Genomic DNA, 15,301 nt, shown 5'->3' with positions numbered 1-15,301 from the left:
TTCACTAAATATTACCCTGCTCACACTCCAACAGATCGTCAGGTCCCAAGTATCATTCGTCTCCATTCACTCCTATCTAACACGTTCATACATGCTTGCTGGAAGTCCAAGCCCCTTGCCCACAAAACCTCCTTTACCCTCTCTCTCCAACCCTTTCGAGCATGACCCCTACCCCTCCTTCCTTCCCCTATAGATTTATATGCTTTCCATGTCATTTTAATTTGATCGATTCTCTCTAAATGACCAAACCACCTCAACCCCTCTTCTGCCCTCTGACTAATACTTTTATTAACTCCACACCTTCTCCTAATTTCCACGCTCCGAATTTTCTGCATAATATTTACACCACACATTGCCCTTAAACAGGACATCTCCACTGCCTCCAACCGTCTCCTCGCTGCTGCATTTACCACCCAAGCTTCACATCCATATAAGAGTGTTGGTACTACTATACTTTCATACATTCCCTTCTTTGCCTCCATAGATAACGTTTTTTTGACTCCACATATACCTCAATGCACCACTCACCTTTTTTCCCCTCATCAATTCTATGATTAACCTCATCCTTCATAAATCCATCCGCCGACACGTCAACTCCCAAGTATCTGAAAACATTCACTTCTTCCATACTCCTCCCCAATTTGATATCCAATTTTTCTTTATCTAAATCATTTGACACCCTCATCACCTTACTCTTTTCTATGTTCACTTTCAACTTTCTACCTTTACACACATTCCCAAACTCGTCCACTAACCTTTGCAATTTTTCTTTAGAATCTCCCATAAGCACAGTATCATCAGCAAGAAGTAACTCAATTCCCATTTTGAATTTGATTCCCCAAAATTTAATCCCACCCCTCTCCCGAACACCCTAGCATTTACTTCCTTTACAACCCCATCTATAAATATATTAAACAACCATGGTGACATTACACATCCCTGTCTAAGACCTACTTTTACCGGGAAGTAGTCTCCCTCTCTTCTACACACCCTAACCTGAGCCTCGGTATCCTCATAAAAACTCTTTACAGCATTTAATAACTTACCACCTATTCCATATACTTGCAACATCTGCCACATTGCTCCTCTATCCACTATCATATGCCTTTTCTAAATCCATAAATGCAATAAAAACTTCCCTATCTTTATCTAAATACTGTTCACATATATGCTTCAATGTAAACACCCGATCTACACATCCCCTACCCACTCTGAAACCTCCTTGCTCATCCGCAATCCTACATTGTCTTACCTCTAATTCTTTCAATTATAACCCTACCGTACACTTTTCCTGGTATACTCAGTAAGCTTATTCCTCTATAATTTTAACAGTCTCTTTTGTCCCCTTTCCCTTTATATAAAGGGACTATACATGCTCTCCGCCAATCCCTAGGTACCTTCCCCTCTTTCATACATTTATTAAACGAAAGTACCAACCACTCCAACACTATATCCCCCCCTGCTTTTAACATTTCTGTCATGATCCCATCAGTTCCAGCTGCTTTACCCCCTTTCATTTTATGTAATGCCTCACGTACCTCCCCCACACTTACATTCTGCTCTTCTTCACTCCAAAAAGATTGTATACCTCCCTGACCAGTGCATGAAATTACTGCCTCTGTTTCTTCCTTAACATTTAAAAGTTCCTCAAAATATTCTCGCCATCTACCCAATACCTCCATCTCCCCATCTATTAACTCCCCTACTCTGTTTTTAACTGACAAATCCATATTTTCCCTAGGCTTTCTTAACTTGTTTAACTCGCTCCAAAATTTTTTCTTATTTTCATTAAAATTTCTTGACAGTGCCTCTCCCACTATCATCTGCTCTCCTTTTGCACTCTCTCACCACTCTTTACCTTTCTTTTACTCTCCATATACTCTGCTCTTCTTATAACACTTCTGCTTTGTAAAAACCTCTCATAAGCTACCTTTTTCTCTTTTATCACACCCTTTACTTCATCATTCCACCAATCACTGCTCTTTCCTCCTGCCCCCACCCTCCTATAACCACAAACTTCTGCCCCACATTCTAATACTGCATTTTTAAAACTATTCCAACCCTCTTCAACCCCCCCACTACTCATCTTTGCACTAGCCCACCTTTCTGCCAATAGTCGCTTACATCTCACCCGAACTTCCTCCTCCCTTAGTTTATACACTTTCACCTCCCTCTTACTTGTTGTTGCCACCTTCCTCTTTTCCCATCTACCTCTTACTCTAACTGTAGCTACAACTAAATAATGATCCGATATATCAGTTGCCCCTCTATAAACATGTACATCCTGGAGCCTACCCATCAACCTTTTATCCACCAATACATAATCTAATAAACTACTTTCATTACGTGCTACATCATACCTTGTATATTTATTTATCCTCTTTTTCCTAAAATATGTATTACTTATTACCAAATTTCTTTCTACACATAGCTCAATTAAAGGCTCCCCATTTACATTTACCCCTGGCACCCCAAATTTACCTACTACTCCCTCCATAACATTTTTACCCACTTTAGCATTGAAATACCCAACCACCATTACTCTCACACTTGATTCAAAACTCCCCACGCATTCACTCAACATTTCCCAAAATCTCTCTCTCCTCTACACTTCTCTCTTCTCCAGGTGCATACACACCTATTATAACCCACTTTTCACATCCAATCTTTATTTTACTCCACATAATCCTTGAATTAATACATTTATATTCCCTCTTTTCCTGCCATAGCTTATCCTTCAACATTATTGCTACTCCTTCTTTAGCTCTAACTATTTGAAACCCCTGACCTAATCCCATTTATTCCTCTCCACAAACTCTCCCACCCCCTTCAGCTTTGTTTCACTTAAAGCCAGGACATCCAGCTTCTTCTCATTCATAACATCCACAATCATCTCTTTCTTATCTGCACAACATCCACGCACATTCAGACTTCCCACTTTGACAATTTTCTTCTTATTCTTTTTAGTAATCTTTACAGGAAAAGGGATTACTAGCCCAGTGTTCCCGGCATTTTAGTTGACTTTTACAACACGCATGGCTTACGGAGGAAAGATTCTTATTCCACTTCTCCATGGATATAAAAGGAAAATTAATAAGACCAAGAACTATTAAGATAAAATCAAAGAAAACTCAGATGAGTGTGCAGGGTGACCCAAAAAAGAAAGAAAATCCCCAAAAAGAAAATACTTTCATCATCATTCAACACTTTCACCACACTCGCACATTATCACTGCTTTTGCAGAGGTGCTCAGAATACAACAGTTTAGAAGCATATACGTATAAAGATACACAACATATCCCTCCAAACTGCCAATATCCCAAACCCCTCCTTTAAAGAGCAGGCATTGTACTTCCCATTTCCAGGACTCAAGTCCGACTATAAGAAAATATATAAACAAGAAAAAAACTTACATCTTCAGGATCACCATTCATGTCGTTGTCGGATGCATCAGATTTGTCAGCACGTGGGGAATTAGGACGCAGAGAATCTTTCTGGCCATTCTCTGTCTTCTTTGCCCGTTCCTTCCTCTTAGTTAGAGCAGTGCCAGGTTGATTAGGCTTTATATCTAGAAACCCGTACAACTTGAGGTTAAAATAATTATATTACACTTTGAAACGTTCAATAAATCGATGGAAATCCGAGCATAAAAAGGTAAGTCAACCCCTTTTCCATTCTGACTGCCCCTTACAAGGCTTTCCTGACAACTACCCAATTAGCCACCAATTTTATCTTTCCACAATAAAACATTTCTTTTGCTGATCTAACCAACAAATCTTTCATAACAGGCACACAAGTGTTACTTTTGTTTCTTATGGCATTAAACACTAACACTTAAATTTATTTTCTTTTATTAGGCAATTATCACTAATGCAGAAAAAGGAGGGGGGGGGCCATTACCTTTGCCTCTCCTCCCTGCTACTAACTTTAAATCCAATGTTAAATACTGATATGGGTAAGATTTGTCAGATAGTGAGTGTGTTCAACTGTCATTATCAAGTAAACTTTCTTCCTGTCATTCAATCACTTTTATTTCAAGTTTACAGGCATACCTAAAGCTTCCTTGGGTATTTAAACAATTTAAAATTGTCTCTCCTCCTTCCACCCCTGCTCTTTACTCTAGTAACTAGAAATAGTTATCATTTCCCTTGGTACAGACACCAATCTGTTATCCTTTGCACACAAGTTTGCTTCCACAGATGAAGGTTTCACACAAACAAGAATGGGTAAAAAGTATGCAATAATGGGTCTTTGAAAGTGCCAAGGTTCCAAAATGTTACACAAACTTTCTCAAGTTAACCTTTGCCACTGATGTTCTTAATACTACTCAAACAGGGGCTGTATTTTTTTTTTCAACTTGCCAATGAACACCCCACTGCTTTAGTCATTTCTAAATGGTGAATTAAAATATACAAATAATGTCTCCTCTCCTTGGTTACTACTGGCCACTGAATGTTTATATTAGGGGACTTGTCCCAGTATATCTTGCTTTTGCAATATAAATTTTATGTTTAAATATACAGTTTGGATGCTCTCACAGCTTGCCTGTGTGTATGCATTAACCTTTTCAGGGTCCAGACCCCCCTCATCTGAAGCTTGTCCACAGGGTCCAAGAATTTAACAAATTACATCTTGTGAAATGGTAGATAATCTTTTTCTGAAGGTAATAAGAAAGTACGAAATCTGATGGAAAATGGGAGAAATTAAGCTCTCAATTTATGCCGCGTCAGCATATTTATGCATCGGTGATTTTGCCCACCGGCTCAAATTTTAGGCCAATTACATTATTCCAGTCGACCAAATTCTTAGCTATATCATTAGTATTGCTTTCTATTTTACAGACTGAAAACAAGAAATCGCCAAGTCAACTGTTTCGGCTGCCCAATGAAGTGATTGGAAATTGGCAATTTGGCCAATTTCACAAAGCTCAAAATATTTCAATTTTAAAATATGGTCCAGAATAAATAATGTAGGCATTCCTGGCACTAAAATAACATTTCCTCTGTTTATTAGTTATGTTTCCATTTCCAAACTTTACAAATGAATTCCATTTTAATTTTTTATTCACACCAAGAAAAATACAAGATTTACCGTTATGCAATATTGTAATAATTGTATAAATAATATCAGCACATTTATGAATGCACATTAGACCCACCAGCTGATGTGTATTGGACACGTGATGTCATTTGTTTACTCTTGAACATCAGCAAATATCGAACATTTCCGCTACTTTGAGCTCAGTTTCAAGCCATTTTCAGTACTAAAACCAATCAAAATCATATCTATTTCTGTAATAAATCTTCCATTCTATCAATGAGACCAAGAAACCACAAATACAACTGGAGAAATTAAAAAAAAAAAAAAAAAAAAAAAAAATAAAAAGAAAAAGAAAGAAAGAAACGCCACCACACAGTCGCAGTTTTAATCCCAAAAATATCCCCCCCCCTCGCTGTGCAATGCGTGCAGCAGGATTTGTTTTGTTGTGCAATCACCACAGATGTATTCTCTCATCTAGGCCCAAATTTACCATTCACAGCTTACCCGAGCGAGCCAAGATCATGGCATAGAACCACTGCTTGGAGGACCCTGGCTTCAAAGCCGTAGAACTAGGGGACACTCGAAGGGTTATGTACACGTGTACATGTATGCATTGTGCATGTACATTGTACTACATGCTTGTGTACATGTATGTGCACATGTATTAACATGGCCATACTCTGTGGTTGCAGGGGTAAATTCTCAGATCCTGGCCCTACCCCTCAACTTCACACTTCCAATTCCTTCCCTTTTAGCCACATGGGCCCCCATCATACATGCTCTTATAACTGTAAGAAGCCTGCCTACACCACCTAAAATCATTCCACTTTCTGACCACTCCAAGACTGAAGAAATATTTCTTGACATCTGTGGCTCATCCTGACAACTTTCAGCTGTGTGCACATGCACACATGTGCAAGTGTTTGTACTTGCCTATGCTCCACCTATGTATAGTTATCAAAGTCTTAGCTCTTGGACCTGACAACTTGCCAGATTCACTCCTAGCATCGTTGACCCTATTGTACCTAGAGCTGTATAGCCCTTGTGGCTTAGCGCTTCTTTTTGATTATAATAATTGTGCTTAGTCTGAAAACCAGGTATGGAGTCTGCCCTCTCCACATAATAAAGGTCATTCCATTTCTCAACCATCAGACGAGAAATACTTCCTGTACACACAACTACATACAAGCTAGTTTTAAGCACTACATACATACAAAAAATTTTGTAATCCTCAAATTTGCTGCCAACTGATATTTTATGCCTCATCTCAACTGACTGCTCTAACGTTATGCATAGAAAAAATGCAAGACCAGGCAGGCCTACTCAGTGTATCATTACTAACACTTGCTTGAGAGTGCATTAACCCTTTCAGGATCCGTGCCGTAGTTCTAAGGCTTGAGTCGAGGGTCCAAACCGTAGATCTACGCCACGAGCTCAGCTCACTGATAATCTGCGAGCGGTAAATTTGTGCCTAGATACGAGAATACATCTACATGGTATGTGTGCACCACATAAAACAAATCCTGCAGTACGGTCATAACGAGAGAAAAAAGACCATAATTTTCGATTAAAACAAACTTTGCAGTGTTTCTTCTGTTTTTTTTTTAGTTATATTTGCCATTTCTTTGTCTCATTTGATAGAATGGAAGATATATTATAGAAATAGAGATGATTTCGATTGGTTTTAGCACTGGAAATGGCTTGAACCTGAGCTCAAAGCAAAAATGTTAAATTTTTGCCGATGTTCAAGAGTTAACAAATGACCTCGTGTCTAAAACCATGCCAGCTGGTGGGTCTAATATATGTTCACAAACGTGATATTTATACAATTATTACAATATTACATAATAAATCTTCTATTGTTTGGTTTGAATAAAAATTCATTACGCGAGTAAAAAATTCAAATGGAATTCATTTGTAAAGCCTGAATATGTAACTAATGAACAGAGGAAATATAATTTTAGTGCCAGGAATGCCTGCAGTGTTTATTCTGGATTTTGAAATTGGAATATTTTGAACTTCGCATTAAATTGGCCAAATTACCAATTTCTGATCACTATTTTGTAGTTGAAACAGTTGACCTGGCGATTTCTTGTGCTCAATCGATAGAACAGAAGTAATATTAGTGAAATAGCTAAGAATTTGGTCTACTGGAATAATATAATTGGCCTAAAATGGGAGTCAAAGTCGGCAAAATCGCAGATGCATAAATATCAATAACGCATCAAAATTCACGAGAGTATAATTTCATCAATTTTCCATCAAATTTCATACTTTGTTTTATTACCTTCAGAAAGATTCTCAACCATTTCATTTTTTTTTTTTTTTTTTTTTTTTTTTTTAAATTTTGAACCCTGGTGCACACTTCAAAATTTGGAGTCTGGCCCCTGAAAGGGTTAGTGTGCGAGACATGCCACTCTCCTTTTATCTAAAGGAAGATTTATATTAGGATCATGCACACAGCTTATATTATCTTTTACAATGCACATATAGGCATAAATAGTACATTACATTATATATTTAAAACAGGAAAAACCGAGAATGCCAATGTGACTTACGATAACTAAGGAACTCAGGGTAATAAGCCAAGGTTAAAAAAAATTGTATCTAAATATTTTATAACTAATTACTATGCAAGACAAATGGAAGTTATTGTAACAAAATTATGCTATAATTCAAGTACAAGTGAGTCAAGCAATAAATTAGAGTAATGTTAAATACTACTGGTCAAAAATTTAGTTACAAGGTCAAAAATCCACACATAATAAAATGCACACACAAAAAATGCACATAACTATGGCACTTACCTGGATGGTTTTTAAGTATGAATGTGGTGAGCTTGTGGCGCATGTCGAGCAATCCCTGATAACCACAAGCCTTGCAAGACTGTTTAATTATCCCTTTCTTCTCCTGCAATTTTTAAAATTGACATTAATTTCAAGCTCACAAATAACTTCCAAACCTTTTTATATCCCATCCAAACAATTTAATCGAGAACTGCAATAGTTTTAACAAGTATTTTAGCATATAAAAGCACATTATATACAAAGTTCACTTCCTTTCAATCAAGCCCAGTTAGTTACACTACTGATATTTGACTTTTTTTTAATGTTATTGCCTTATTAAAAGGAATGTTTATATTTACTTACATTTGGGAAAAGTACAGTCTCAGGATTTTCACATTCAGGACACAGAACAAATTTCTTTATGAAACCATCCAACAAATCTTGAAGCTTTGTTGCTTCGTGAGAACCATTCACAATGTATCTATCATTTTTGGTGTCAAACTGTGTCTGGGCTCCTAGCTCACAGCCAAAATACTTGCAAGGATCTGAAAATTCACTCAACAGATTAATACTTATATATATACACATTTTTTTTTTTTTTAACAAGTTGGCCGTCTCTCACCGAGGCAAGGTAACCCAAAAAGAAAATCCCCAAAAATAAAAAATACTTTAATCAATCAACACTAACCTCACTCACAATCACTTTTTGCAGGGGTGCTCAGAATAGAACAGTTTAGAAGCATCTGCATATAAAGATACAACATATACCTCCAAACTGCCAATATCCCAAACCCTTCCTTTGAAGTGCAGGCATTGTACTTCCCATTTCCAGGACTAAAGTCTGGCTATATAAAAATACAGTGGACCCTTAACATTCGATACTAATCAGTTCGTGAGAGCTATCGAATGTCGAAAATATCGAAAGTAATTAATTTTCCCCATAAGAAATAATGGAAATCAAATTAATCCGTGCAAGACACCCAAAAGTATGAAAAAAAAATTTACCACATGAAATATTAAGTTTAATGCAATAGAATAATTACAATAACAATAGAATAAATAACCCGCACATAAAAGAGAAGCTTACGACGACGTTTCGGTCCGACTTGGACCATTGACAGTCACACTAACAGAGGTGGAGCAGGACAGCTATATATAGGAAAAAAAGAGAGAGAAGAGAGAAAAGAGAGAAAAGAGAGAAAAGAGAGAAAAGAGAGAAAAGAGAGAAAAGAGAGAAAAGAGAGAAAAGAGAGAAAAGAGAGAAAAGAGAGAAAAGAGAGAAAAAGAGAGAAAAAGAGAGAAAAGAGAGAAAAGAGAAAGAAAGAGAAAAAGAAAAGAGAAAGAAAAAGAGAAAAGAAAAGAGAGAAAAGAGAAAGAAAAGAGAAAAGAAAAGAGAAAGAAAAGAGAGAAAAGAGAAAGAAAAGAGAGAAAAGAGAGAAAAGAGAGAAAAGAGAAAAAAGAGAGAAAAGAAAAAGAGAAAAGAAAAGAGAAAGAAAAGAGAAAAAGAAAAAAGAGAGAAAAGAGAGAAAAGAGAGAAAAGAGAGAAAAGAGAGAAAAGAGAAAGAAAAGAAAAGGAAAAAGAAAGAGAAAAGAAAGAGAAAGAAAAGAGAGAAAAGAGAAAAGAGAGAAAGAGAGAGAAACAGAAAAGAAAGAGAAAAAGAAAAGAGAAAAGAAAAGAGAAAGAGAGAAAAGAAAGAGAAAAAGAGAGAGAGAAAGAGAAAGAGAGAGAAAGAGAAAGAGAGAGAAAGAGAAAGAGAGAGAAAGAGAAAAGAGAGAAAAGAGAGAAAAGAGAGAAAAGAGAGAAAAGAGAGAAAAGAGAGAAAAGAGAGAAAAGAGAGAAAAGAGAGAAAAGAGAGAAAAGAGAGAAAAGAGAGAAAAGAGAGAAAAGAGAGAAAAGAGAGAGAAAAGAGAGAAAAGAGAGAAAAGAGAGAAAAGAGAGAAAAGAGAGAAAAGAGAGAAAAGAGAGAAAAGAGAGAAAAGAGAGAAAACAGAGAAAACAGAGAAAACAGAGAAAACAGAGAAAACAGAGAAAACAGAGAAAACAGAGAAAACAGAGAAAACAGAGAAAACAGAGAAAACAGAGAAAACAGAGAAAACAGAGAAAACAGAGAAAACAGAGAAAACAGAGGAAACAGAGAAAATAGAGAAAATAGAGAAAATAGAGAAAACAGAGGAAAATAGATAAAATACAAGAAATAGGGAAAAGGGAAAATAGAGAAAATAGAGGAAAATAGAGAAAATAGAGAAACAGAGAAAACAGAGAAATAGAGAAAACAGAGAAAATAGAGAAAATAGAGGAAACAGAGAAAACAGAGAAAACAGAGAAACAGAGAAATAGAGAAATAGAGAAAACAGAGAAAATAGAGAAAATAGAGAAAACAGAGAAAACAGAGAAAAACAGAGAAACAGAGAAAATAGAGAAAACAGAGAAAATAGAGAAATAGAGAAAACAGAGAAAATAGAGAAAATAGAGAAAACAGAGAAAACAGAGAAAAAATTAGAGAAAATAGAGAAAATAGAGAAAACAGAGAAAACAGAGAAAACAGAGAAAAATAGAGAAAACAGAGAAAACAGAGAAAACAGAGAAAAACAGAGAAAAACAGAGAAAATAGAGAAACAGAGAAAATAGAGAAAATAGAGAAAACAGAGAAAACAGAGAAAAACAGAGAAATAGAGAAAAATAGAGAAAATAGAGAAAACAGAGAAAATAGAGAAAATAGAGAAAATAGAGAAAACAGAGAAAACAGAGAAAAACAGAGAAAAATAGAGAAAATAGAGAAAATAGAGAAAATAGAGAAAATAGAGAAAAACAGAGAAAATAGAGAAACAGAGTAAAAAGCAAAATAGAGAAAACAGAGAAACAGAGAAAACAGAGAAAACAGAGAAAACAGAGAAAACAGAGAAAACAGAGAAAACAGAGAAAACAGAGAAACAGAGAAATAGAGAAAACAGAGAAAATAGAGAAAAAAACAGAGAAAAATAGAGAAACAGAGAAAATAGAGAAAAATAGAGAAAACAGAGAAAACAGAGAAAATAGAGAAAACAGAGAAAACAGAGAAAACAGAGAAAACAGAGAAAAATAGAGAAAATAGAGAAAACAGAGAAAATAGAGAAAATAGAGAAAATAGAGAAAAATAGAGAAAATAGAGAGAAAAACAGAGAAAATAGAGAAAACAGAGAAAGAAAATAGAGAAAATAGAGAAAATAGAGAAAATAGAGAGAAATAGAGAAAACAGAGAAATAGAGAAAATAGAGAAATAGAGAAAATAGAGAAAATAGAGAAAACAGAGAAACAGAGAAAAACAGAGAAAATAGAGAAAATAGAGAAAATAGAGTAGAAAAAAACAGAGAAAAACAGAGAAACAGAGAAATAGAGAAAACAGAGAAAGAGAGAAAATAGGGAAAATAGAGAAAAAAGAGAGAATAGAGAAAATAGGGAAAATGGAGAAATTAGAGGAAAATAGAGAAAATAGAAGAAAATAGAGGAAATAGAGGAAATAGGGAAAATAGGGAAAAATATAAGAGAAAACAGAGAAAATAGAGAAAACAGAGAAAACAGAGAAAACAGAGAAAACAGAGAAAACAGAGAAATAGAGAAAATAGAGAAAAACAGAGAAAATAGAGAAAACAGAGAAAACAGAGAAAACAGAGAAAACAGAGAAAACAGAGAAACAGAGAAAATAGAGAAAACAGAGAAAACAGAGGAAACAGAGAAAACAGAGAAAATAGAGAAAAACAGAGAAAATAGAGAAACAGAGAAAACAGAGAAATAGAGAAAAACAGAGAAAACAGAGAAAACAGAGAAAAACAGAGAAAACAGAGAAAATAGAGAAATAGAGAAACAGAGAAAACAGAGAAACAGAGAAAATAGAGAAAATAGAGAAAACAGAGGAAAATAGATAAAATAGAGAAAACAGAGAAAACAGAGAAAAACAGAGAAAACAGAGAAAAGCCAGAGAAAAACAGAGAAAAATAGAGGAAATAGGGAAAATAGAGGAAATAGGGAAAATAGAGAAATTAGAGGAAAATAGAGAAAATAGAAGAAAATAGAGGAAATAGAGGAAATAGGGAAAATAGGGAAAATAGAGAAATTAGAGGAAAATAGAGAAAATAGAAGAAAATACAGAAAATAGAGGAAATAGGGAAAATAGAGGAAATAGGGAAAATAGAGAAATTAGAGGAAAATAGAGAAAATAGAGGAAAATAGAGAAAAAAGAGAGAATAGAGAAACAGAGAAATAGAGAAAACAGAGAAAATAGAGAAAATAGAGAAAACAGAGAAAATAGAGAAAATAGAGAAAATAGAGAAAACAGAGAAACAGAGAAAACAGAGAAAATAGAGAAAATAGAGAAAAATAGAGAAAATAGAGAAACAGAGAAAACAGAGAAAACAGAGAAATAGAGAAAACAGAGAAAACAGAGAAAACAGAGAAAAAAGAGAAAATAGAGAAAACAGAGAAATAGAGAAAACAGAGAAAATAGAGAAAATAGAGAAAATAGAGAAAACAGAGAAAACAGAGAAAACAGAGAAACAGAGAAAACAGAGAAAAAACAGAGAAACAGAGAAAATAGAGAAAATAGAGAAAACAGAGGAAAATAGAGAAAACAGAGAAAACAGAGAAAACAGAGAAAACAGAGAAAATAGAGAAAACAGAGAGAAAATAGAGAAAACAGAGAAAACAGAGAAATAGAGAAAACAGAGAAAATAGAGAAATAGAGAAAACAGAGAAAATAGAGAAAACAGAGAAAACAGAGAAAAATAGAGAAAACAGAGAAACAGAGAAAATAGAGAAAACAGAGAAAACAGAGAAAACAGAGAAAACAGAGAAAAAACAGAGAAAACAGAGAAAAACAGAGAAACAGAGTAAAAAAACAGAGAAACAGAGAAAACAGAGAAAAATAGAGAAACAGAGAAAAAATTAGAGAAAATAGAGAAAAACAGAGAAAATAGAGAAAATAGAGAAAATAGAGAAAACAGAGAAAACAGAGAAAAACAGAGAAAAACAGAGAAAACAGAGAAAATAGAGAAAATAGAGAAAATAGAGAAAACAGAGGAAAATAGAGAAACAGAGAAAACAGGAGAAAAACAGAGAAAAATAGAGAAAACAGAGAAATAGAGAAAAACAGAGAAAATAGAGAAAAACAGAGAAAAAAAATAGAGAAAACAGAGAAACAGAGAAAATAGAGAAAATAGAGAAAATAGAGAAAATCAGAGAAAACAGAGAAAACAGAGAAAAACAGAGAAACAGAGAAAATAGAGGAAATAGGGAAAATAGAGGAAATAGGGAAAATAGAGAAATTAGAGGAAAATAGAGAAAATAGAAGAAAATAAAAAAAATAGAGGAAATAGGGAAAATAGAGGAAATAGGGAAAATAGAGAAAATAGAAGAAAATAGAGGAAATAGAGGAAATAGGGAAAATAGGGAAAAATATAAGAGAAAATAGGAAAATTTGGGAAAATAGAGAAAACAGAGGAAAATAGAGAAAATAGAGAAAACAGAGAAAACAGAGAAAACAGAGAAAATAGAGAAAATAGAGAAAATAGAGAAAATACAGAGAAAACAGAGAAAACAGAGAAAATAGAGAAAAAGAGAGAAACAGAGAAAACAGAGAAACAGAGAAAATAGAGAAAAATAGAGAAAATAGAGAAACAGAGAAACAGAGAAAACAGAGAAACAGAGAAAACAGAGAAAATAGAGAAAATAGAGAAACAGAGAAAATAGAGAAATAGAGAAAACAGAGAAAAATAGAGAAAATAGAGAAAATAGAGAAAACAGAGAAACAGAGAAAACAGAGAAAAATAGAGAAAACAGAGAAAATAGAGAAAACAGAGAAAACAGAGAAAATAGAGAAAATAGAGAAAATAGAGAAAAATAGAGAAAATAGAGAAATAGAGAAAACAGAGAAAATAGAGAAAAATAGAGAAAAACAGAGAAAAAAATAGAGAAAACAGAGAAAAATAGAGAAAATAGAGAAAATAGAGAAAATAGAGAAAATAGAGAAAATAGAGAAATAGAGAAAACAGAGAAAATAGAGAAAACAGAGAAAACAGAGAAAACAGAGAAAATAGAGAAAAAAACAGAGAAAAATAGAGAAAATAGAGAAATAGAGAAAACAGAGAAAATAGAGAAACAGAGAAAATAGAGGAAAATAGAGAAAAATAGAGAAAATAGAGAAAATAGAGAAAAATAGAGAAAATAGAGAAAAATAGAGAAACAGAGAAAACAGAGAAAACAGAGAAAATAGAGAAAATAGAGAAAATAGAGAAAATAGAGAAAATAGAGAAAATAGAGAAAACAGAGAAAAACAGAGAAAATAGAGAAAACAGAGAAAACAGAGAAAACAGAGAAAAACAGAGAAAATAGAGAAACAGAGAAAACAGAGAAAAATAGAGAAAATAGAGAAAACAGAGAAAATAGAGAAACAGAGAAAACAGAGAAAACAGAGAAACAGAGAAAATAGAGAAAACAGAGAAAAAAATAGAGAAAACAGAGAAAACAGAGAAAATAGAGAAAACAGAGAAAAATAGAGAAAACAGAGAAAAATCAGAGAAAGTAGAGAAAATAGAGAAAACAGAGAAAACAGAGAAAACAGAGAAAACAGAGAAAACAGAGAAAACAGAGAAAACAGAGAAAACAGAGAAAACAGAGAAAACAGAGAAAACAGAGAAAACAGAGAAAACAGAGAAAACAGAGAAAACAGAGAAAACAGAGAAAACAGAGAAAACAGAGAAAACAGAGAAAACAGAGAAAACAGAGAAAACAGAGAAAACAGAGAAAACAGAGAAAACAGAGAAAACAGAGAAAACAGAGAAAACAGAGAAAACAGAGAAAACAGAGAAAACAGAGAAAACAGAGAAAACAGAGAAAACAGAGAAAACAGAGAAAACAGAGAAAACAGAGAAAACAGAGAAAACAGAGAAAACAGAGAAAAGAGAGAAAAGAGAGAAAAGAGAGAAAAAAGAGAAAAAAGAGAAAAAAGAGAAAAAAGAGAAAAAAGAGAAAAAAGAGAAAAAAGAGAAAAAAGAGAAAAAAGAGAAAAAAGAGAAAAAAGAGAAAAAAGAGAAAAAAGAGAAAAAAGAGAAAAAAAGTAGTAGTAGTATTGTATATAAGGGTAAGGCCTGAGCTTGCTACCATCTGCAGCTCACAAGACTGCCATCCCCACGAGCCCCTTTGAGGCGGGGTAGATGGCAGACCAGAGGCCTAGCTTCTCCCTACGAGCCCCGTGAGGGCGGGGAATGTGGCTAGGCCTGGGGACACTTGGTCCCAAAGATGAGGGGGTACTTGTACCTCCTCCCATGGGAGACTTAAGTCTCGAGACACTCCCCAGATAGGGAGCCAAGGCCGGGAGAATACCGGCGGAAAAAAAAAAAAAGTATTGTATATAATACCGACAAGATGAAATTAAGACGCATGCACAACACCCGTCGGTTTTCTAAACCATTCATCACATTGTGCAAGAAAGGTATAAAATACC

The 15,301-nt window shown here is 34.3% G+C and overlaps 1 protein-coding gene across 1 annotated transcript in view; it reads right to left on the bottom strand.

Moving 5' to 3' along the window:
* eIF5 (eukaryotic translation initiation factor 5) overlaps positions 1–15,301 on the bottom strand; it is an 86,728-nt gene that overhangs the window by 29,850 nt on the left and 41,577 nt on the right. Inside the window, exons 7-9 of the mRNA XM_070093637.1 lie at positions 8,190–8,371; positions 7,848–7,950; positions 3,414–3,568 (exon numbers count right to left, since the gene is read on the bottom strand). Coding sequence (XP_069949738.1) covers positions 3,414–3,568; positions 7,848–7,950; positions 8,190–8,371 — 440 coding nt within the window. The remainder of the gene's footprint in view (positions 1–3,413; positions 3,569–7,847; positions 7,951–8,189; positions 8,372–15,301) is intronic.

The sequence above is a fragment of the Cherax quadricarinatus genome, chromosome 43 (assembly GCF_038502225.1).
Source record: "Cherax quadricarinatus isolate ZL_2023a chromosome 43, ASM3850222v1, whole genome shotgun sequence".
Classification (NCBI taxonomy): domain Eukaryota; kingdom Metazoa; phylum Arthropoda; class Malacostraca; order Decapoda; family Parastacidae; genus Cherax; species Cherax quadricarinatus.
Note: the sequence above shows the minus strand (reverse complement) of the source record. Positions and strands in the feature narration are given on the sequence as shown.